Here is a 23,821-nt window from a genome sequence, read left to right as displayed (position 1 = left end):
CGGGGACGCCTCGTCCTGCCGGGGCGAGGACAGCCCCGCGCTCAGGTTTCAGCACTGGAAATTGTGAACAGGCTGCAGAGACAATGGAGCCAGCGGAGGAAAGGGATTTATTTCTCTCTGCCTGTATATATACACGCGTACATTGGAGTCAAAAATGTGCAGGGAAGTGAGGAATAAAGCAAATGCTAAAGCTACTTGTATCATTAAAAAAATATATATAGCTCAGACACAAGCATCGCATTTCACCAACCCCAATAAAAATTTGCAGGGAGAAGGGGAAAAGCAGAGCAAGCCGAAGCCGCAGCCAAGGACAGTCAGCAGCTTTCCACATGAAACGTTACAGCAGCAGCAGCAGCGAGAGGACAGGAAAAGAAAATACAAAAGCCTGGAGCTATTCATCCTGCAGACTGGGACCGCGGCCACGCAGGGGATCCGGTGCGTGCCCTGCGCTCTGCGCCTGCACCCTGCCGCCCGGGGCCGGCGCCCACCGCCCGCCCCGCCGGACCCGCGCCGCGAGGGCTGGCCGCGGCCAGGGGCTGTCAGCTCCGCCAAGGAAAAGGGGATGCCAGCACTAGCAGCCAGGGGAGGGAAGCGCTACCTGTGCCGGCGTCCAGTCCCCACAGCAGCAGGCAGGGAAACACAAGAGAGAGGAGGCAGCCGTCAAACATTTTATGGCAGCGGCGGGGCCGAGCGCGGAACGGAGGCGGCGGCGGCGAGAACCCAACCGGACTGAGCCCTCCCCGCCCTCGGAAAATCTACTCTGCGCCGCCGGCTGCCCCGGCGTGGTGGGCGCCGCGCCACGCCCCTCCCCGCGGTCCCGATCGCTCATTGGCGCGAGTATCCGCCCGGCCCCGCCCTGCCCGGCCCCATTGGCTGCGAGCTGAAAGCGCTGGGCGGGGAGAGGAGGGGTGCACGTGGGTGGGGGGCGGCCGGCAGGGGGCGCCCTCTCTTGCCCCCGAGCGCGGCCAGGCCCGGCCTGAGTCGAGGGGGAACAGGGACAGGGAGAGCGGGAGATTACCTGGAAAGCTCCAACCAGGGCAGGTGTGGTTCCTGTTCCTGGGCAGGAGTGAGCCCTGCACCAGCACAGGTGAGAAGCTGACCCTCTGGAAAGCAGCTCTGTAGAGAAGGACCTGGAGTGCTCACGGACATCAAGTTCTCCATGAGTCAGCAATATGCCTTTATGGCCAAAGAAGGCCAATGGTCTTCTGGGGTGCAAGAAGAAGAGTATGGCCAGCAGGTCAAGGAAGGTTCTCCTACCCTTTTACTCTGCCCTGGTGAGGAAACATCTGTATTATTGTGGCCAGTTCTGGGCCCCTCAGGTCAAGAAGGACCTCGAGGAACTGCTTAAAAGAGTCCAGCACAGAGCCGCAAAGATGATGGAGTGAAACATCTCCCTTATAAGGAACGGCTGAGGGAGCTGGGGCTCTTTATTCTGGAGCAGAGGAGCCTGAAGGGTGACCCCGTTAATGTTTATCAATATGTGAAGGGCAAGTAGCAGGGGGATGGAGCCAGGCCAAGGCCAAGGAGCAGTGGGTGGAAGCTGGAGCAGAGGAGCTTCCACATGAACATAAGGAAAAACATTTTCACTATGAGGGTGACAGAGCCCTGGACCAGGCTGCCCAGAGAGGTTTGGAGTCTCCTTCTCTGGAGACATTCAAAACCTGCCTGGATGCATTCCTGTGTGACCTTCTCTAGATGATCATGTTCTGGCAGGGGCTTGGACTAGATGACCCCCAGAGGTCCCCTTCCACCTCCTGCCAGTCTGTGATTCTGTGATTTTTGCAGACAGATTTGCAGCAGGTTTGATGCCCATTGAGCCACTGGAAATACCAAAACAAGAGGCATGGAAAGGCTGACAACAAGCAGTTGACTGGTGGTTTCCTCCCTCATCTTTCCTGCATATCCTTTTCTTCATTACTGAAAGAGCTTAAGACACTGCTACAGAACCTCATGTGAAAAATTCACCCATTCCGTCATTCCCTGAACCCTTTTCCACTGACACCTGAAATACTGATCCTAGGACACAGAAGACCAGGGGGGAAATGAGACTGACAGTACATGAGCATGCAAAGATTTTTGACAATCCTCTTCAATACTCCTGGAAGTACTCACAGCATGGATGAAAACAAGAAACAAGTGCATAAAGCTCAGGAGATACTGGTTTTTACAGTGGGAGACAAGGGGACACTGATTTAGAGCAGGAGGATCTTCAAGCTAATTAAGAAGGCCATTTGGGAGAGGGAGAAGAGGAGGAAGCCACCTGCCACCTCCCTTCCTATTGCCTCTCTGTGAGCTAAGGACACTTTGCACTCTCACCCAGGTGCAACCAGTTCCCATTTTCACCGAGAGCCTGCAGCCAGAAGTGCTCCTTCCTGTCTGGTGGCTGGGCTATATATTTTATGTCCTCAGCTGCCCAGGGGTCAGGAGAAGTCAGCTTGGACCACAGACTGTTGAAAGCATTCAGGTGATTTCCAAGAGCAGAAAGATTTCCACTGCATTCGGTGGGCTTTGGATCAGATCCTGTGCTCCTGGCATGGCTGAGTTGTGGAAAGCAGTCAAGACCCAACATGTTAGCAGCTTTAAGCTGCTGTGGCCCAGCAGAGCAGTGTCTTAGAGTTTAAACTTCTGCAAAAATCTGCAACTTCGTTACTGAAATTGTAGAATTCAAAGGAAGACTCATAAAAGAGTGTGAATGACTCTGGCAGATCTCCCTGCAGCACTTACACCAGAATTGTCCAGAGTCCTGCTGACAGTGGCAACGGCTCTGAGTTGCAAGAAAGTGGAACTGGATTTGTATGATCATCCCTGTGAGGGTAGAAGGCAGGGGCAGTGCAAAGGAAAGGGCTGCATGAACCTAAGAGAAGGACTGGTCAGAGAAATGGGCAGACCGACACCATCTTCTCTCTGTCAAGCACTGGACAGGCAACAAGAACTACATCTGCTTTGAGATCTGCTCCTGTGACAAGTGGAGAGGCTAAGAGCCAGAATCTTAGAGCTTCCTCCAGCCCTCCATCCCACTGGCTGTGCTCTTCCTGGGTGCTGAGGGGCACCCTGTGGCACACAGCAGTATGAAGGTACAACTGCATGTAGATATCCTAGCTCCTGCTGTGGTCTCAGGGGAGCTCCTTACCTCTCCAGTGTGGTGGCTCTTGGTGTTAACAGCAAACTGCAGCAAGAGCAAAACTGAGGACCTGCAACCAGCTCCCAGCAGATAAAATCCAGGTAAAGCCAGGGCCCATGGCTCAAACTCACCTTCTTAACATGAGTTCAGGTGAGATTTAACAGCTCTGTGTTTTCTAACTGTCTCCTTCAAGGCTCAGTCTGCCCTCTAACAAGTTACCAAAGCCAAAGGGCTGGCCCAGAACTCATTCAAGTGAGACACGATCTCAGGTCAGGACTGCTTTGCTGTGTGTCAGTAATGCAGTGTAACTCTGTTAAAGCAAACCCTCACAGCCTGACTTTCTCTCCTGACCTGTTGTGAACTGACAGTCTCAGACCCTCCCTCTGAGGCCAAGGCCCCGGCTGGCACAGCAGCTCTGGCCAGCAGCTCCGCCACAGCTCTTCCACACATGGCAATCCTCCACCCCTGAGAACCAAGAGGTAATTTGATTTGTGAGCTGCCAAAGCTGGCCTGAGCCCCAAGCAGTCATGTTCAAACCCAGACCACCAGCTGTCTTCATTTGCTAAAGGACTGAAGCCACTGCCTCTTCTCTTCCCTCAGAAGGGTTTGATGAGGGGGCTTGGATTAACTTTTTAGTGGATCCTTTCTCCCACCTTCCAAAGTCCTCTGCCAAAAAAATAGTAGCAATACAGAGAAAGAATAAACGTGATGGTGTGGGGGAAGAGGGCAGTAATAAAGAGAAGGCTCTAACTTACTGCATGGAAGGGCCCGCTCAGCAGCCAGGCTGATGGGCACAGACTTCATCAGGGTAGGGCTGGGCCCTGCTGGGCATTGCAGAGTTGCAGTGTCTGGGCAGGGGCCCAGGAGGCCGCAACACCCCAAAACAGGGGCAACAGCACAGGCTGGCCTCAGTGCTGGCAAGGGTGGAAGCCAGGCGCAAGGGGGCAAGCACCCACACGACAAAAGAGGGAAGTGTCCTAGGTGCAGCGGTGTCACTGAATCCACAGCCCAAAGCTCTAGTCAGACACAGACTTTCTTGATTAATTTAACACCTTGGGCTTTTCAGAAAGGCCTTGGGGATGTCACTGACAAGGGTAAGGTGTGTGGCAGGAGCAAGCTGTTGTGGTCTCACGTTTCTCCCCTGTCCCCAGCCCGTGGCAGGCAGTGTTTCTCCTCCTCTCACCACCACAGAGAGAGGCTTTGGCCCTGCAGTTCCTAGGAAGCAAGTCCTCTCCTGCTCTGAAATGCATGTATTTGGGTTTTTTTCTCAATTTTAAATGCAGGTCGAGGCAGCCAGGCTTCATGGCCATTACTGCTCAGTTAACAGCCCTTTGGAGACTGCAGACATGTGTTATATACATCTTCCCCAGCAGTCATTTGGCTCACCGCCTGGAAAATGCCAGCATGTGAAGGGTTAACTTGGCCGTTACTCAGCCTTGTCCCTTCTCTCCAGCCACTCTTCTCCAAACCCTTCCTGTCCTGGCCCCAGGTGGGCAATCCCAACCTCACAGGTGATGCTCTCTCCTGCTCAGGACACTCTGATACCATCCCTGCCCACTTGGCAGCTCCTCTCCTGGGGGGGTTCTTCAGGCAGTGGGGCAGTGGCCAGGCTGGTTGGGCACAGACCTCTCATGCAAATGCCCCCTGAAAAGAAGCCAGAAACAGTTTTATGACAAGTAGGGACCAAGAAAAGCTGCTTAGTGATGACCCAAGTAAGCACAAGCAGTCCTACAGGTACCAGCAGCAGGTTTCCTACAGGTCAGTTTTTCAGTGAGCCAGAGGTTCAATTAAAGCTTCTTCCCGGGATAGAGCACTTTTAAAGCTGTGCCTCTTCATCTTGAACTTGCTTCTTTTGTTAAACACGATGATCTTCAAGGTTTTTACTAACCAAAATGATTCAATATGGAGTCTCCAGTGTCCAGTACTCTTGAGGCAGTCCTCAGCAGAGGCACATAGGAGATTTTTCCTTCCAGCAATCTCTCGAGACCGTGAGAAAAGAACTCCCTCTGGGACATCTCTGTCAAGTCTGGCTGAATATGGACAATCTGTTCCTGAGCTCCTGGGGATAAGAGCAGAAAGGAGAACAGCTGTGATACTGGAGGTGTCCAGGAGCAGAGCTGAGCCACTGGCACCTGTGTCCTCAAGGGAGCATGCGGCCTGTTTCAGTTAAGGTAAATCCACGGCAGGAGACCTGTCCCTTTCTTTCTGCTAGCAGGGAGCTGTATTCACAGGCTGACAAAGGTTCCCTTTCATCAGAGGGAGTTTGCTTTGGTTGAGGTGTGTGTCTAATGAACAGTGAGCACATTGCTGAGACTTTCCCTGGACATCTTCCTTCCAAACCCTTCCCCCTTTTGCCTGTCTCCAGGGGCCTCAGAGCTTCACTCAGCTGCAGTGAGGAAACCCATCCAATTTCCACAGGATGCAGAGAAGAAAGAAGAAAAATACTCCATTGGGACAGGAGCTGAAGAATGGACTCCTGAAATCCCAGGTTGCTTCACACCTTGTCCCATGAGAGTGGAGATCTGGCTGCAGCCCTGCACTGCTGCCTTTACTGCCTGCACAAAACCTCCCAGGGTGTCTTGCTGCCTCGGTGTAGATGTTTGGAGGGGTCAGGGTGCAGCGCTGCCAGGAGGAAGCATTGCACAGGTGGCACTGTGGGTGAGAAAAGCCAGGGCAGAACATGCTCCCAACAGAGCAACACAGCTGCGGGTGCTGGGCGAATCTGCTGCCTCCGGCACAGGCAGCACTTGGTGCAGAGACACGGGGAAGGTTAGGAGTGCCACCACCTACGCCCAGGCTGTGCTGGGTTTCCTGCACACAGACCAGGCTAGCCCAGGGGCTCTTTGGTATCTGAGAGCTGCACACAGATAGCCATCACCCAGGCAGTAACAGTCAGCCACACGTCACTCCCCAGGCATGCAGGAACGGATGGACAAAGGAAAGAGCTGGCGTTGTTGGGGCTGACCCTAAAGCTCAGCCAGGCTCTTTATGAAGTCCAGCCTTGCCACCTCTAATGATGTTATCAGGAACCTGGGAATAGCTGGCACTTTCCTTTGTGGTGGTTTATGCTTTGTTTGGGGTTTTCCTCTCCAGGCCTTGACACCTGTAATCATGAGGCCGATTTCTCATTTTACTCCATGTTTAACTCCGTAACAGGCTGAGAAATGTGAGCTGTGAGAAGCCCAAAGGCTTATTGCCCAGGAACAGATGGAGAAGTTCCCAACCTCAGGAGCACTTATAAGAATCCTTTCTCAGAAGATGATGCTGTTGGTTTCTTTTTTTTTGTTGTGGAGGCAGAGGTTCTGAATGCTTGGAGCTGACAACAGCAAAGCCCTTCATGCAGGCATCACCTCCTTCTTTCCATGCACTGCCTTTCAGCTGGTCATAGCCTACATCTGTTCCCCTTCTCCTCTCAGACATCTCTCTTTGTATCCAACACTTGCCTTAGACAAGGATCACCCCCCACAACCATTTCGTATAAGGCACATCCTACTCTGTATGTTGCTTGCAGCAGGACACAAGAAGTCAGAGGAGGAGATTTGTAAGCCAGGAAGATGGTAGATGGCTTGGGAGGGAGTTGAGGGTGATGCCAAGGGGATGCTCCCTGCATGGGTGCCTGCAGGGACCTGGACACCTACAGGGGCCTGGACATGGTGGCCCAGTGCAACTGCACAGACCTGAAGTGGCTTCTTTCCATCATGAAAGTACTAATAAGGGAAAGTGCTGACTTAAAACACTCTTAATAATGTTTTCCTATTTCTTTAACACCTCTCCCTTGAACTCCCTCTCCTCCCTTCACAGCGTCTTGGCCAATTACACTTGCAAAACAAACAGAAAACTCAATATCCCCTCGAGCAGGAACTGCTGGGGGTCAGGGGCCCTCAGCAAGCTCTGTGTTGGGGGCTCTGAGGTGGGCCACAGCACAGGAGTCTGCTCTCCTCCTCCAGCCAGCAAGGCCCTGGCCCATCCCTGGAAAGGGGGACCCACACCCAGGCACTGCAGGGCTGGGCTTCCCCTCCTTGCAGCCCACCAGAGCTGCAGGGCCACAAGATGGGGAATCCACCACGGTAGGAAGAGCTGTCCTCCAAGCAAAAGCACCACTGGATGGTGGCACAAAGCTGATGAAGGACTGTGTCCCCAGCCTGGTCTCTTGTGGAAGGGAAGCAGCTCCAAGCCCATGTGCTCAGATAATTGTTGCTCTGGACATTCATCTAACCCTTCTTCTGTCTCATATTTAAGCTGTCCTCAAAGCTTTGTCAAATCATATGAGCTTTTACACAAATCCATCAATCAAAACCCTCACCTTTTATCCATGAGCAATGATAGGACCAACAGAACAACAGCATTCAGAATTACCAACCTTTTACTCAAGTTTGTGCCTGTTTTCCTGGTTGCTCCCAGTCTGGATGCAGAGCTGTGTTGTAACAGCACTGTCAGAAGCAGTGCAGAGTTCACAGCCCCAGGCCTCTGACTGCCTGGAGCTTTTAATAATTAACAACACAGTTTTGCTCACCTTCTACCCACACTTGGCTGCTCTGTAGTTCCCCCTTTCTGGACCACTCAGTCTTTGCACTCCATCCCCATCACCCACAACTAAGTCAGCAAATTCTCCAGCACTGTCCCAGGAGGACAAACACCCCCAGCAGGGAAGGAGCTGTGGGCATTCAGCCCCCAGCACGTAGAGCCATAGAATGGTTTGGGTTGGAAAGGGCATTTAGTGGTCATCTAGTCTAACCCCTCTGGAGGGAACAGGGCCATCTTCAGCTACATCGTGTTACTCAGAGCCTGTGCTGTCTCACTGGCTTTATGGAAGAGCTCAACAGCCTGGAGATGCAAACTGGGAAGTTCAGTCAAATGATGCTGCATACCTGTTAGTTGTCTAGCCTAGGGGTCACCTGGAGCACCTGTCTGGGGAAAGACTCCACATTTTGGGCTCTTGAGCTGGCCTGAAGCAGCAAAAGCTTTTTTGTTCTCTAAGGGACAAAGGAGTAGGGCAGGCAGGATGCACTGTGACCATTACCTAGCCACATCTGTAACGCTTTGATGGCGCTTGTGCAAGTCACACTCTTCTAAGCCACAGCAAGGGCTGCCTCTGCCTCCACAGCTAGCAAGGAAACCTGACTGCCCACGTCAGCAAAGGCTGCTTGGAGTCACTAGGTAGGAATTGGCCAGATGGAGGGCCAGAGCAAGGTCCAGAGGGAGCAACCCTTCTGGAGTCTGAAACGCATCCTGCTCTTTAATCAACAACAGCCACTTATACCTCATCCAGGCCCATTCGGGGCCAATATTGTCATTATTTGCAAGGTCGTACCATGAACCAAGAAGAGAATCAGGATCCTCCTCTGATGCCTGATCCTCTCTCCCAACAGAGCTGGCAATTGACTTTGGCTTGGTTGCAAGTATTTGTTCATACAAGCAAAATATCAGTGTCACTCTAGGACTCTCCCAACTGTGGTTTCAGGTTTTCTGGGCTGGACACCCACAAGGAATGAGAGATGTGTTTCAATTAACCTGCTGGAGTCCCACCAGCACTGGCTGTGAGTTTTGAGGGAGCAAACTGTGCCAACAGCTGGGTACCAGCCTGTGGCAAACCCCAGCACGGAGAGTGCTAAACAGGCCACCTCCAAGCTCCAATATCTGCTGAGACAGTCAAGTCAAACCCAGCTCCCTCCTGGCTCTGAAAGAGAAACCCTGAGAAGAGCTGAGGTCAGATGGGAGCCATGGGGCTGCTGGCCACAGTCTACAGCTTCCGAGCACCTCCTGTTCATCTGTGGCTAGGCACAGAGAGAGATCATGGAAACACTTCCTCCCTCTAGCTAAGCAAATCAGCTCCCAGCTCTCTGCACAGTCATAGCTGGGTGCAACCTGCCCATCAGTATTGTGCTAAGTGGGATTAAAGAAGCTTGTTCAGGCCAATGGATCCCTGTTTCCTGCTGATGCTGGAGGGGAGTGTGGGAGGGCACAGGCTGTTTGCTTGGCTCAGAGGGACTATCTCAGCCAAGGTTTAGCACGTCTGTGGAGCCCCTGGGGTTCTTGTCCTTCCCAAATCCTGGGGTTGATCTGGCCATAAGGCTCAGCCCCTGTTGGATTTAAGGGGTTTGAGATGCAACTCTTCCTCAGTCTTTATCTCTTTTCTGAGTTTTGGAGGTGATATCCTATTGTCCCTCCCTCTCATGCTTGGGGTGCAGAATGTCTCCCAAGGTGGAGTGGCAGAGTGACTTTCAGTATTTTGAGATTTATCAGCCTTATTTCATTACAAAAGTTAAAGATATAGATGAGAAAGGGCTTTCACTTACTGTCAGAGAATCACAGAGCACCAGGCTGGAAGGGACCTCAGGGATCATCTGGTCTGGTCTTTCTTGGCAGAAGCACGGTCTAGACACAATGGCCCAGCACTCTGTCCAGCTGAATCTTAAAGGCATCCAGTGCTGGGGAATCCACCACTACCTTGGGGAGATTCTTCCCAGGGCTGATTGTTCTCATTGCAGGAGCAGCTGCATCCTCTGTGGCTCAACGTTTAAATGGACAATACACAAATATGAAGGTAGACTAGACTAGACTAGACTAGAATTAACCAGGTTGGAAAAGACCTTCAAGATCAAGTCCAACCTATCACCCAACACTATCTAATCAACTACACCATGGCACCAAGCACCCCATCCAGTCACCAGTAGAGCAGAGCCAGAGAAGATTTCACATTCTTCCTTACCCCAGACACACCAGTACAGCTCTGTAAGCAAGGGAGTCAGTGGGGAGCGCTGCATCCCTGAGGAAAGGGTCACCAGCGACACCCGGGGAGACGCCAGCCCTCGGGACATCACTCACTGGTCCTCTGGGTTGCTCCCTACCTAGCATCGCTCTCCGCAAAGTTTGAAGCGTTTTCGTTTACCAGGCACTGGTGTCACAGTTAGAGGCCGACCAAGCGGCACGGCCCGGCTGCAGGGAACACTCTCGCACCGCAGTCTGCAGGCCAGACTCCGTGCTTGAAAGGGCAAAGGGACGGACAAGCTGCGGCGGGGCCGGGAGGGCGAGGCTCGGGGAGCGGTGTCCTGCGACTGCCACCTCGTGGGCGCCTGCGGCAATCACCCAGTTTCTCACCCTGCCTGCGGCACCCATGGGGCTTTGGGCCGCCCTGGGCTTTCCGAAGGCAGCTGCCCGCGGGGAGGGCCTGAAACAGTCCCTTTCCTACAGGAGACATTTCCACTGTGCTCACAGCCTTGCCTTGCAGACCGACAGCAGAATTGGCCACACCTTTCACACTAGCAGACCACAGGGCAGAGGAGCATCCATACCCTGGGCAGGCAGGAAAACCCTCCCTGGTGTGCAAAACAGAGAACCTTAGAAGCCTCTCTCCATTCTCGAGGTTGTGTCAGGGCAGGAATTTGTCTTCCTCTCACTGAGTGTGTGGCAATTCCATGGCCCTGCCAAGGATGCTCAGCTGTGGGCTGAGCTGGATTCTGGGCCCCCACATCCATCAAGACGTGGGGCTAAGCTCAGCACCTGTGGCTAAGCTCTGATGTTCACCACAGAGAAGCACCTACATGTGACAAACAGGAAGCCCTTGTCCAAAAGAGCTGGAGCAGTCCTATTTGCAATCCACAGTGTAGAGATGAGGGGGTGCCAGTTTACAATTCCCCTTCTGTCAGTCATGTGTGCCAGGGCAGGGGAGTGGGAAAGCATCCCAGCTCCTCTCTTGCTTGGATGCAGGAGGGGAAATTGCAGCACAAAGGTGATTGTTGGGGAAATTTCCATGTTCAGTAAATGCTGTGTGTACCCAGCAGTGTGGTACAGGTTATAGAATAGGCCTCACTTCAGGCAAAAGGGGCTATAGGCACAGGGCCCTGTTCTCTGCTCAAGTGCCCTCCTTACAGGATCTAAAGGGGAAAAAAGAATCTCCAAACATACAGGCACTATTTGACCTCACTGCCCCTTGCATTGGGGAAATGTCTGAAACATTCTTTGGATGCTGAATAATTCCTCCTTTAAAATAGCAAAGGAACTAGCTAGGATTGCAAAGCCTTGTAAGATTTAGCATGGTCTGATAAGATTTAGCTCCTGCTTCCCCCAGATTCTTCTCCTGAAATATTACAACTTCTCCTGCATTGTATGCGAGAAACATACCCAGAGATGCTAGCACTAGAAAGGCCTTTTAGCAGCTTGCTTCTGCTCTTTGCTGTAGAAAACACAGACAGACATCTAGAAGCTCCTCAGTTAGCCAGGAAAAGCACAAACCCAGTACTGAGATTCGAGAGGGAGACAAGCTTGTCCAGCAACTGGAGGTGAACTGTAGCTGGCCTCCACCTGTGGCTACCCAGGACCAACCCCGGACGAGTCCCTCCCTGTCCCCTCACTCACTTACTGGGAACTTCCTACAGGAGTGTGTCCCAGATCTTGCTGCCTTTGCTCCTGCCTTGGGAACTCACTGGCCGGGTTCAGTCTGAAACCACTGGTGCCTGGGGAAAAGGAGCTGTCCTGGCTACGGACTTCATCTCAGAGTCCAGGCAGAGCTGATTCCTGCTGCTTGGAAAGGGCTGATCCCCAGGATTACTGAACTACTGTCTCTTTCCTACTCCTCCTCTTGGGGCCTTTTTTCCTTCCTAGTCTTGTTACTGCCTTGCCTTGAGATTCTTGGTGATGTTGGTCCTGTGTTCCAACTGTCGCTGTGTTGTCCCAGCCCTTGTGGTCCCCCCTCTCTCCTCTGGCCCAGCCACCCTCTCACATCCACTGAGGTGGGTGTGATAACCACAGCTTCCCCTTCGCCTTTTCCTGGTGCATGTGGCCATGGACCACAGGCTTCAGCATCAGCAGCTGGGTCTTTGTTGACAGTTTGAGCAGCACAGGACAGGAGGCAGACTACTTGCTGAAAGTGAAGTTCCTGGCTCCAGAGGCACATCCCTACTCTCCCAGGCATGTCTTTCAGGAGAGACAGGCCCAGTCTGGGGAGAGAGAAAGGCAGAGAAGTGTTCAGGTGTGTTTTCTGCAGACAAATTTAATTTTCTGTGCAGAATTTTGCTCTGGCTATAGGAGAAGAAAACCTTGGAACTGTGTCCTGCTCTTAATGGCTGGAAAATGCAGTATGGAGCTGCCCTTATTTCATCTGGTTGCTTGAGGTCAGGATCCAGTTCTTATTAGCATCATGGAAAAGGTCCTGTGAGTTTCAGTGGGAATTTAATAATCTATTTCACTGCTCAGCTCTAACTTTTCCTGGGCCAGCTTCTTTTGTGGTAGGAAAAATAAGGACTTTTCACCACCTGAAACAACTCTCTGGGAGCTGTTTCTTCCTACCCCAGCTCAAGGCAGAGTAGTATTCTAGGCATACAAGGACATGCTTCTTGCACTTCAAAGTCGCTGTGGAGAGGGTTTATGCTTGTTATTCCACTTAATGTTTCTGACTTTGAAATGATTATGGGGTCTCCTCTGAATGCTTTATGGGGTAACAAAACTCCAGAAGATCAGGGCTCTTTCCAGCTGAATAAATAGAAGATATTTTCATTAATCTTCAGACTATTGGAACATCAACAACATTATCCTACATGGGTTGTTATGCCTTCGTATTTGCAGATTCATGTGGGAAGTTCAGACCTATGCTTTCAGCCGTGTCTGCTCTTAAGATAGGAACTTCAAGTAATCCCACAGATGGTACTTCAGTTAAATAAACTCTTGGAGCCCTACTGGAAGTTCTCTGTAGTCAGCTAGGGTGAAGATTACACTGCTTTGATCACCTCCCTTTCCTTGATTGGGAATTCCCTTCTTTGACAAGGGATTAATGTCAGGGCTCTACCTCCCCTCTGCTGCTTAAGATCTTACCACACGTGGACGACAGGACAGAAAGGGAAGCTTTGTTTCCACCCCCCAACAGGAGTCCCAGTTTTCTGCCCAGTGATTTCCCCTCTCCTCTCCTATGTCCCAGTTATTTGTGGAATTCCCACAGCCATGTGTGATACAGCAAATAACTCACACTTCAGCAGTGCCTCCTTGCAGGTACAGGCAAAGACTGCTTCTACAGGTTGGAGCAGGGACGGGCCATGGAGAAATCTCTGCTGATGAGGTTAAGCAGCAATGCAGGTGTCCAAAAGCCTGAGTTGCAGGATGGCAAACACAAGCTGAGAGGGGAGGCTGAACAGAGGGCTGCTGAAGCATTGGCACAGGTCGCCCAGAGAGGCTGTAGACTCTCCTTCTCTGGAGAGATTCAAAAGGCACATGGATGTGCTCCTGGGTGACCCTGCTGTAGCAGGGTGGTTGGGGCTAGATGATGTCCAGAGGTCTCTTCCAACCCTCACCATCTTCTAATACAAATTAAAAGAAATGAATCTAAGGTTGAACTAAGTTCCCCACTGAAGATATGCCCAGAGCAAGAACATCCAGAGGCACGGCCATTGATCCTCCCTCAAAATGTGTTTCAGAGCACAAACTTACATCTGCCTCACACCAGAGTGGGAAAAGGATTATCCTGGGCTGCTGGTTTCTTATGTACGTCTGAAACTTTAGATGCTGACTACTCTCAGAAGCAAATGACTACTCTCAGAAGCAAATGACTACTCTGACCTTGTTTGGCAATTTCCAAGTGCCAAGAGGCATCATGCAAAACGTGTAGACAGAGGGAGAGAAAATGCTCCCTGCTAAAGACCTGGAGAAACCAACCTTTGAATGAGTCTCTCACACCTGTATCTGCAAGAAAAATCTGTGATGGGTTTGTCCAAGCCCTCTCCTGACTTTTCTTCTCCTTACCCACAAAGCTCTGCTCAGGAAAGGTCAGCTCTATGCTGGTCACTCATGGTGCCACCTCACTGTCTGAAGTTACCCTCCATCCCTGAAGCATGGGCATCAGGTAGATTTCCTAAGTTTTGTGAACAGAAATCATATTCTGCGTAGGCATGCAGGTATCCTGTGTGGCCTTCAGCAAGTCAGGACCACAATTTGGATGGCCAAAGCTCAAACCAACCTCGGGCTCCATATGGCACACACAGGCAGAGCAGGAGGGAGTCCATCGCGCTGCCTGGGAAATGGGAACAGGCCTTTTCAGTGGCTTTGACCATGAGCAATGGAATCAGCTCCGAGGCTCATTTTTGGCTCACTCGGTGCTGCCCAGCTAACAGCCATCAAACCAACTCTCCTCAGCGCTTTCCCAACTGGGCTATGCTCCTGCTCTCAGCATGGACTTTCATTTCTGCCTGCTGGTTATCTGTTGTTCCTCAAGCCCGCAGCTGGGGGAAGTGCCTGTGGAGATGGTGTTTTTCTTTCTAAATCAGCAAGATTTTATTATATTTTTTTAATTCTTCACAGTTTGCAAGTTGTTTGCAGCCAAAACTCACACATCCCTGTTTGATTTGCTTTCCACCTACTTTATTCTTCCTCATAAGCTAAAAAAAAAAAAAAAGACACTAGTTCAGATAATAAACCCAAAATATTATGCTATAGTTCATCTAATTTGGGCTGAAACACCTTCCTTTATTTGTCTGCCCATGGGAAGAGATGGTAAGTCAGAACCTCTGTGATCTTCCTGACTAGGGAGTCAGAAATGGAAAGAGTAAGAAACATGGAGCAGCTTTTCAGCTGACACAGGTCAGCACAGCTCCCTTGTGTTCAGCAGAGCTTTCCTGCTTTTGCCAGCTTAAGATCTGTGTCTGAGCTGTCAAAGAGGTGCTTACAAGGAGCCATTTGGGTAGTAAGCCCCCGAGTGGCAGCACCTCGGTCTGTGTACAAACACAGGCAGTCCTGGAAACAACAGAATTCTTTTTCTCTTTGCAAGTTATTCTAACATTCTTCAAATACAGGCAACTAGATAAGCAGTCCTAATATGGACAACAGCCAATGAGGGAGTGAAGATACACGAATGTGTTGGCATTCTGGAAAGAGCAGCTCCCAGTGTGCACAGGGCCATGGTCAAGTAGCTCAGTCGGAGCACAGGTCTTGAATGACAAATTGTGGATGATGCACCCTTGAATTTTGCTTCCTCTCCATTCATGAATTGCCCAGGAAAAAATGAGTTCATTGATGGTACTCATTATTATTAGCTCCTGAATGGGCCCTTATTGCTGGGAGGGAATGGAAAGCAGAGAGGAGGGCACTGCAAGGTGGGCAAAACAAGGAAATCCATACATAGATTCCTCGTCTTAAAAACATTTATAGTATGTAGCATAACTGATCAGGTCAACCCAGTGCCCCTAAGAACAAATGAGATAATTAGACTGAACAAATCAAAGGGACAAGATGAGTTTCCTGGAGCAAAGGAGACCTGTCCAGAGTAGATTGGTAAAGCAGGGTAGTAAACAAGTACAGAGGCAATGTAGTATATGTGGACAGGAAGATCTGAACACAGTTCTGAGAAAATAAGTGGAACTGAAAAGGTTTCCCTGAGTCAAATGGACTGAGATTGCATTCTTGGTCTGTAATTGTGTCATAAGTATTTTGGCATGGTCAAGTGACACCGCAAAGGCAAACATGCAGTGTCAGATCATTAAACCAGGACCCATGGTAAAAATAATGTCCTCAGAGTCTCTCATCTGTGCTCTCACACATTACCTGCAGTTGTTCTCCACTGATGTTTTGAGACTATTTTCGTGAGAAGATTAAAATATATGAAGGGCACTAAGCAGCCTGAGAAGCTTGAAGCACCATGACATGAGTTTCTTTAGCAAACATTGTGCTCCCCGTGGCCTCAGCCTCTTGCTTCTGTCAGTAAAAAGTAGAAAATAAAGCACATACATCATCAGGGTAAGACAGAGCATGTCCAGACCCACTATGACAGCCTGTCCCCACGCCTCTGTGCTGTTGGGTATTTATCCCTGGTACCGCATGGCTTCTGTGCAGAATTTCTACACTCCTGGCTGCAACGTGATGTAGTCATTTGGTTGTTTACTGTGCTTAATATTCACCTTCAGGACATCGTTTTCTTCCATATTCTTCTGTGCTCACCCCAAATTTGCCTCAGCATTTTATGTTTGAATGCATTTATCTACCTTTTGCTCTTTCTTTAAAACCCCAGGTTCACATCAATTTAAAACAAGAGGTCTTGTAATCAGGTTGGATAGCTGCAATCCAAATTTCTCCTAGGCAAGACTCCAACAGAGTTAATTGGCTTCACTGAGAGGCTTGTCCAAGTAGGAAGGGCAAGATTTCGCCTCCATGAGCCTATAAATTCCAGTTTAAAACTCAGTAGTTGTTCAGAGGCTCACTCCTGTGACAACATCACTCTGCATGCTTCCTTTCCTAGTCATAGCAGGAAAGCTTTCTGGCACCAGAGCTCAGTGATAATGCCCTGGCCATCTCCCAGGCCTCCATTATGTCTCGTAGAGAGCACCGTTGTCTGCACTGCTCTCACAGGGAGCGTAAAGCCTCTGAGGCGTCAAGTTTCTCCCTTTGGTTAGCAAGGGCAGGCAATAAATAGGCCCCGATAAGCAAGCCTGACCCTGCCAAACTCACCAGTTGCTTTAGATGATGTAATAGGTACTTACACTGCCAACAACCCCACACTGCAGTATTTAAGGTGTTCTCCACAGCTATGTCAGGAAGCACACAGCTCTGCAACCGCCGCTGAGGGGATTCTGCCCAAGCAGAACCACTGAACTACAGCCATGGGCTCAAGAGTCCTGTCCCACCACTGTACATGTCCCTTCTTTCTCAGAAGCTGCAGGTCATAGCCCTTTCTCAGTGTAATTCTCCTTGTGGTAAAGCATAAACACTCGAGGTGGTACGAAATGCAGGTACCAAATCCAAGCCAGCCCAGCTCAATCAGACTGGACATGGACATTTTCACTCCACCAGCCTCTCTATCAGATTGCTCCTGTGGTTCCTTGTAGCTGCACAGAAAACATTTCTTTCTTCATATCTGAGAGCCAAAACATTTCCCATTCTTTCAAATGCTTCAGTCACTGAATCAAAGCCCCTTTGCCAGGGAAGTCTTGAGAAAACAAGTCACTCACACAGTGCTTCCTGTAGGTCACCAAGTGCCTGCCCCAGCAGCCTTGAGGCAAAAAGAACCTTTCTGAACAAGAAGCTCTGTACCGAGGCTCTCCAGCAATGGTCCCCGGGCCAATACCAAGCTACTGGATTTAGTTCACCGAATGATCTCAGCTACTGTAGGACCATTTAGTGAGCCTCTCGTCTCTAAAACTCATGACACAAATCATTTATGGCCTTGTGAGCTAATGCATCTGTAGCTGAGATTGGTATTACCCTGTGAGTGGCCAGGCTCTCCATGGAAAGCCCCAGGACTGAAAACATTGCTGTACCCTGTGCTAGCAATAGAACAAAAATGCAGACTGAGGAGAGAGACCCTTTTGGTAAGAGGAGCTGTTCCTCCACTCCTTACAGCACAAGCAACAGTGTGTGGCCTAAGTCACACCCTCACACCCAGGTTTGGCTCTAGCCCACGTGACAATGATTTTCCAGAGATGGAAGCACAGATCCTGATACCAAAGGAAGGCACAGCACTGACATGACATTCCTTGCTAGCCTTGTGCTCCCCCACTGCCTAGACATGTGCAGCAAGCAGAGAACCACCACAACACAGAACTGAGTGGACTCACTCCTGGTAAGGCAGTGATCCAATGCCACTGTGCAAGACAAGCTCCAGAGAAGGGGATGAAGGAGATTCATTTTCACTCTTCTGGGCTGTAGATGTGTCAGGAGCAGGGAGCCTTCAGCAGCTCTGAAGACAAGTAGGTAGTGCAAAAGAACCTGTGAGAAGAGCCAGCCTTCACTCACTATCTTTCCTCCCTACTGCACCTTTCCTTCTAACATTGAGAGCCATTTGTGAAACCTGGAGCTCAGTGCAGCACTGGGGCTAAGCTTCGCTATTTCAACAGGGACTCCCTTGACACAGAAATCTTAGAACACAATATTGGAGCCATCTATCATGCAGCATGTTTTGGAGAAAGACCATATTTCTGCAGTGAAGCCAGCTCTTAATTTTGACTTCCTCCATGGGAGCTTCTACTGGCCTCCAGGAAATGAAATCTAACTCAAAACAAAAGGAAAAGCCCATTCTGGTGAGGGTTTAAACTGAAAAGTAAGGACTAAAATGGTAGTCACTGTGCACCACTGTCAAATTCTTCCCACACGGAGTAATTTTGGTTCCTAATGGAGTTCACACCACCTGCCTACCACAAAACATCTGTGAATTAAGCTGCCTGGTGAAACGTATCTTATATCAGATTGAAAAATGAAATTAGAATCAATAGGACAGTAAATGAGCTTTGCCCTTGTTGAGCACTGCCAGTCAGGGTGCCCAAATGTCTCTCCAAACACTTAGCAAGGATTCAGAAAGGGGGCCATTAGCATATTTTGTCATGTTATGCAATTTTTCACTCCCCTTTAAGCTGGGCTTTTATCCAGGTCCAGTAGCCAACAATAAATCAATCACAGTCTCTCATAAGCCTTTGGACTTAAATCCTATCCTGTAGGTTGAATTTAAACCAGAGCAGAAATCACTGCAGGAGGTGAGGCAGGAGGAGGCTAGTGGTGGCTGCTATTCAGGAGATGTTTGTTTGACCCACAGCCATTCTTATTGCCATTTCTTGGGGATTCCTCTTCATTATCTGTAACAGAATCTTCCTCCTCTTCATCGCTCCGGTCATCCTTCAGGTCCTAGGGAGAAGAAAGCACGGTGAGTGTATTCTGTGCCTGCAGAATTTACTGCCAGGAAAGTTACCAGATCGTTGCTCTCAGTGCAGGCCTTTCAACAAGGCCTATGGATGCCAGACAGCCAAGTCTCAATCTTTCTAACAACTTGGAAACAACAGTCAATGAATTTCATCAGTCAGGTGCCCCTAGTCGCAATTGCAAAATGAAAAGATAGTGCATCCAAGTTCCAGAACATGAAGCGTTCTCCTTTCCTGGAAATTCCCCATCATCCCTTGAAGACATAATCCCTTTGTCCTCCATTTGCTTTGTAAAAAATACCCCAAAACCCCCACCCACCCACACCCAAAACACCCAAAAGGCACTCAAAGAACTACTGAAAGGGGAGCTATAAATACACTAGACAATACCAAAACCATCCCCCAGAAACACCCTGTCCCCTCGACGTGGAGGTTGACACCCAAGGACAGAACAGTTCACAACACTTCAGTCTTGCAGAACCTAATGTTCTTCAGACACAATTTCTCCTCTGAGCTTGGCCCAGCCATTTGACCTCGTCTTGCTTGTTTCTGCTTTCCCTTGTAGAGTGTTACTTGGTAACCCCTGGGTGCTGTGGGATTAATTAGCAGTTATGAAGTGTGGGAAAGATGAAAAGAATACTGTATAAAAGCTAAACTTGATGAATACACTCACAGGAGCTGAGAGGCTGCCTGCTTCTGACAGGTGTAAACTAAACAGTGACTAGATGTACCAGCATCCCCTGGTATGAACTTTGCTTAAACAGACTTACTGACCTGAAAATGCTCTTCCCTGCCTGCTGGTGTATACATCATGTCAACATCTGCAAAGGGGAGGCCATAGCTGTACAGCTAGTGTGTACATCTTGAGTGGATCATCCAGCTAAGGAGGCAGCTTGCCCTGACCAAAATCTGTTCCTCGCAGTCATGCTTCATCCTCAGTCAAACGTGACCCTTGTAAGGAATGCTTCCCACACACAGACAAAGGACATTGTGTCCAGCCCAGCAAAGGTAAAGGAGAGGTAAGGCAACTGTGTGTTCCTTACCATGGTAATATACACCGTTAGTCCACCCACGTATTAGGGAGTTTGGTTCACACAGAGAAGGCTTTGCCATTCAAACCAAACACCTCCGTTTGCCTTTCAGAGTGGCAAGCTTACAAGAGCAGTACCTAGCTCCCTGGAAGGATTTCCCTTACCAACTGATGACCTGCTCTGCTCTCATGGCAGGATGCCCTAAAGATGCTAGAAATCAAGTAGAATAGAATAGAATAGACCAGACCAGGTTGGAAGAAACCTTCAAGATCATCATGTCCAACCTATCACCCAACACCACCTAATCAACTAACCCATGGCACCAAGCACCCTGTCAAGTCTCCTCCTGAACACCTCCAGTGACAGCGACTCCACCACCTCCCTGGGCAGCCCATTCCAATGGGCAATCACTCTCTCTGTGTAAACTTCCTCCTGACCTCCAGCCTGAACTACCCCCGGCACAGCCTGAGACTGTGTCCTCTTGTTCTGGTGCTGGCTGCCTGGGAGAAGAGACCAACCTCTGCCTGTCTACAACCCCCCTTCAGGTAGTTGTAGAGAGCAATAAGGTCACCCCTGAGCCTCCTCTTCTCCAGGCTGAGCAGCCCCAGCTCCCTCAGCCTCTCCTCACAGGGCTGTGTTCCAAGCCCCTCACCAACTTTGTTGCCCTTCTCTGGACTCGTTCCAGCAAGTCAACCTCCTTCCTAAACTGAAGGGCCCAGAACTGGACACAGGACTCAAGGTGCGGCCTAACCAGTGCAGTGTACAGGGGCACAATGACCTCCCTGCTCCTGCTGGCCACACTGTTCCTGATGCAGGCCAGGATGACATTGGCCCTCCTGGCTGCCTGGGCACACTGCAGGCTCATGTTCATCCTACTCTCAACCAGTACCCCCAGGTCCCTCTCTGCCTGGCTGCTCTCCAGCCACTCTGACCCCAGCCTGTAGCACTGCATGGCGTTGTTGTGGCCAATGTGCAGAACCTGGCACTTGGATGTGTTCAGTCTCCTGCCCTTGGCCTCTGCCCATCTGTCCAGCCTGTCGAGGTCTCTCTGCAGAGCCTCTCTACCCTCTAGCAGATCAACTCCTGCCCCCAGCTTGGTGTCATCAGCAAATTTACTGATGAAGGACTCAATGCCCTCATCCAGATCATCAATAAAGATGTTAAAGAGGATGGGGCCTGGCACTGATCCCTGGGGCACACCACTACTGCCTGGCTGCCAGCTGGATGTGACACCATTCACCACCACTCTCTGGGCTCAGCCTCCAGCCAGTTCCTAACCCAGCTCAGAGTGCTGCTGTCCAAGCCATGGGCTGACAGCTTGGCCAGGTAAACACTTCCTTCTGCCTAAGTGGTGACTGAAGACAGAAATGAGATCAAAGCAGACACCTAAGAAACTTTGTCCACCTCCAGCAGCTTCCTGCATGTTTAGCAGATGCCCCTGGTTGACTCTCCCATGGGAAGGTGCCCAGCAGGCCTGGCATCACCTGACAGACTAACCTGACACCCTCTCGTTCTTCTGTCAGAAGAGACAGACAACGGTCATTCCTTCTCCAGCACCTCATGATTTAATAAATCACCTCTCACTTAAACCCAGGAATTTCCCCATGGCCGAGGATCAAAACCTGGGCCCTCCCACTGTGGCTGACAATTGACCTACTGGCACCAGGGCAGCTGGTTTGCTAATGGGAGCTCATAAGGTTTAACAGCCAGTCAGTCAGTGGTGCTGAGGTCAAGTGCTGAGGACTGTAGGTGTCATGGTGCCTTTTTGTAATGGAGGAGTGTTTGGCTAACAGGACCATTGCTGAGGGAGACCTGGGGCTGGCCTCCAGAGCTGCGTGCTGGAGCTGGTAGGCACATTAGCCCTCGTGCAGACAATCTCCTGCCTGTGTAGCCACACTGGAGACTGTTTCATCATGAATCAATTTGTTCTCCTTGTCATCAGTTTGGACTTCAGCTAAAGGGGCAGAGATTGCATGTTCTTCCTGCTCCTGGAGTAATGGAGAGAACAGTGTTGTTTCTGACCATCCTGTGTCTGCTCTGAATGAACAATTTCTCTTTACCAGCCTGCACCAACTTCATACGGAGAAAAGAAATGACAGCTCAGTAATAACCCATCCAATGGCAGCCTCAGATCCCTTTATAGATTACACTTCCTAGTCCCATACATTGCACTAGGAGAAAGTTTAGGCTTTAACTCTGTCTCATCAAAAGCTATAAACTTCCTGGAGATCTTATTTTACAAAGGGTATCAAAACAAACATCTCACTGTAAATACTGTAAAATAAACTTGGCATGGCATCAGTTAGAGAAAAGGAAAGACAGCCTTTCTCACACAAACCATTTATGAGGTTCTGTCTCTTTCAGATCACCTCTCTCCCTCCTGGTAGTGTTGCAATCTGTATTTGCAGTCAAAGACAAATGTGGAGGGATGGGGGGAGACTCGTGACTTTTTTCTGGGTTTTTTTTTTGCCACCAGGAATGTTTCATAAAATAAAATGTAAGCCTCAAGTACAGTGTCTGATGAAAACATGCTGGAGTCACTGGAAGCATCCTCATCCTCCTGAGCAGCCTCTGGCTGAGGCTGCAGATGTGGGGAGTGGTGAGAAGGACTAAGAGTGCTTTTCTGTTCATCATGAACAGGCTGGAGGCAGCAAAGTTCCCAAATGCCCATTCCATTTTGGTTACCTCACTGTGGCCCACAGACTTTGCTGGTACTCAAGAATATGATAAGAAATAGCTGGCAGCCTGCTCTGCTTTGACTGACAGCTGATAGGTGACATTGAATCCCGTTTCCTACAGGAAAACGTTCCTATGTTCCAGCACGGAACTCCCAACTGCTTCCCAGTTTTAATGCTGTCAAGCCTTGTTTAATTTTCAGAATACAAAGATTCTGTGAATTAAATGTCTTTGTACTCTGATGATCAGACCACTCCGGGACAAGCAGTACTCACTCCTGAAATTCTGATACTGATTAACAAGAAATGCTGCTAAACCAAATCTAAATTAGTTTTCTAGTTTTGAATCATGAACCTGCTTCCTCTTGCTTCAGAGGAGCCTGGCCTTTTCTGTCCAGCTTAAGTGACAGAGCTTTGACTAGCACTGGGCTCATCTGTAAGCAGAAAAGCAAACAAGCCTGCCTGTGCAAATGGCTGAGCAGACCATCACAAATACAGGAAAACACTGCAAGTCAAGTTTCTGCCTTCTGACTTGGACTTTCTGAGGAAACCAAAATGAACATTTCTAGGACTTGCCCTGCTTTAAAATCTCAAGATGTTTTCTCTGAGCCCCTCACATCATGTGTTGTAGTTGTGTTTCCCAGCTCAGAGGCTCCGCTCTCGCTGTCCCTGAGCAACCACAGATGAATGTACTATCAGCACCACGAGAGCCGGCGAACTGTAAATACCACAGCTGAGCCCATCATTAATACTCAGTGCTTTGGTTTAATGGCATCAGCTGCATTTATTATACTTCAGATGGCTTAGGGTAACAGACAAAATGGATGTGTATATTTTATGTTCTGGATGACTAACCAATTTAATCTTTCTAAATGGCTGAATGGTTTCAAGGTTTATGAGAAGCAACACTAATGCCATAAAGTCTGCAAGAGAGCCATTTGTAGTGCAGCCAACGCCGCAAACCTTTGTAATCTTTTTTCCTTTTGTTTAACCCTTCCACCTGCTGCTCAGTCTGCCTCTTTTAGTTAAATGAACCGTATTTGTTAAGGTAGTTTTGGCTTCTTGCATTTCACTGTATCATTCAAGTCACCAGTGCCACATCTTACTACATGAGCACTCAAGGACCTTCCAAGAGAGTTCACTGAGGAAAAAGACTTCTTGAAATTCAGAGATGAACAAGCTTTAGAGGCCACTTCCTAGCCTCTTGTAAGCAGAAAAACATTGGCCAAATTTCCCTCTAAACTAACAGAATTTACTCCAAATTGTGCAAGTCTGTCTCTTAATAAAGCACTCAGAAACCACCTACCTCTTGACAAGCTCTTGGTGCTGCACACTTTATGCTACAGCTGATGAGAGTTTTGGGAGGAGGACACGGTTGTGCTGGAAGACAGA

At 49.7% G+C, this 23,821-nt stretch overlaps 2 protein-coding genes across 12 annotated transcripts in view; both read right to left on the bottom strand.

Moving 5' to 3' along the window:
- The window catches only part of ADAMTS17 (ADAM metallopeptidase with thrombospondin type 1 motif 17), a 187,410-nt gene extending 171,714 nt beyond the window's left edge, over positions 1 to 15,696 (bottom strand). Inside the window, exons 1-2 of one of the 4 annotated variants that reach the window (XM_068143312.1) lie at positions 7,482 to 14,336; positions 599 to 5,180 (exon numbers count right to left, since the gene is read on the bottom strand). In XM_068143312.1, coding sequence (XP_067999413.1) covers positions 599 to 668 — 70 coding nt within the window. In that variant the 5' untranslated portion in view covers positions 669 to 5,180; positions 7,482 to 14,336. Of the gene's footprint in view, positions 1 to 598; positions 5,181 to 7,481; positions 14,337 to 15,643 lie in introns of those variants that run through there. The other 3 variants (XM_068143313.1, XM_068143316.1, XM_068143314.1) reach the window with 3 other exon arrangements.
- The window catches only part of CERS3 (ceramide synthase 3), a 52,787-nt gene continuing 43,408 nt past the window's right edge, over positions 14,443 to 23,821 (bottom strand). For all 8 annotated transcript variants that reach the window (XM_068143330.1, XM_068143335.1, XM_068143336.1 and 5 more), the window contains 2 exons: positions 17,650 to 18,709; positions 14,443 to 15,793 (listed from right to left, as the gene is read on the bottom strand). In XM_068143330.1, the coding sequence (XP_067999431.1) occupies positions 18,578 to 18,709 (132 nt within the window). In that variant the 3' untranslated portion in view covers positions 14,443 to 15,793; positions 17,650 to 18,577. The remainder of the gene's footprint in view (positions 15,794 to 17,649; positions 18,710 to 23,821) is intronic.

This window comes from Melanerpes formicivorus, unplaced genomic scaffold, assembly GCF_026170545.1.
Source record: "Melanerpes formicivorus ecotype bairdi unplaced genomic scaffold, bMelFor1.0.p_v2 SCAF_10, whole genome shotgun sequence".
Classification (NCBI taxonomy): domain Eukaryota; kingdom Metazoa; phylum Chordata; class Aves; order Piciformes; family Picidae; genus Melanerpes; species Melanerpes formicivorus.
The sequence above is the reverse complement of the archived record's forward strand: the minus strand, read 5'-3'. Positions and strand labels throughout refer to the sequence as shown.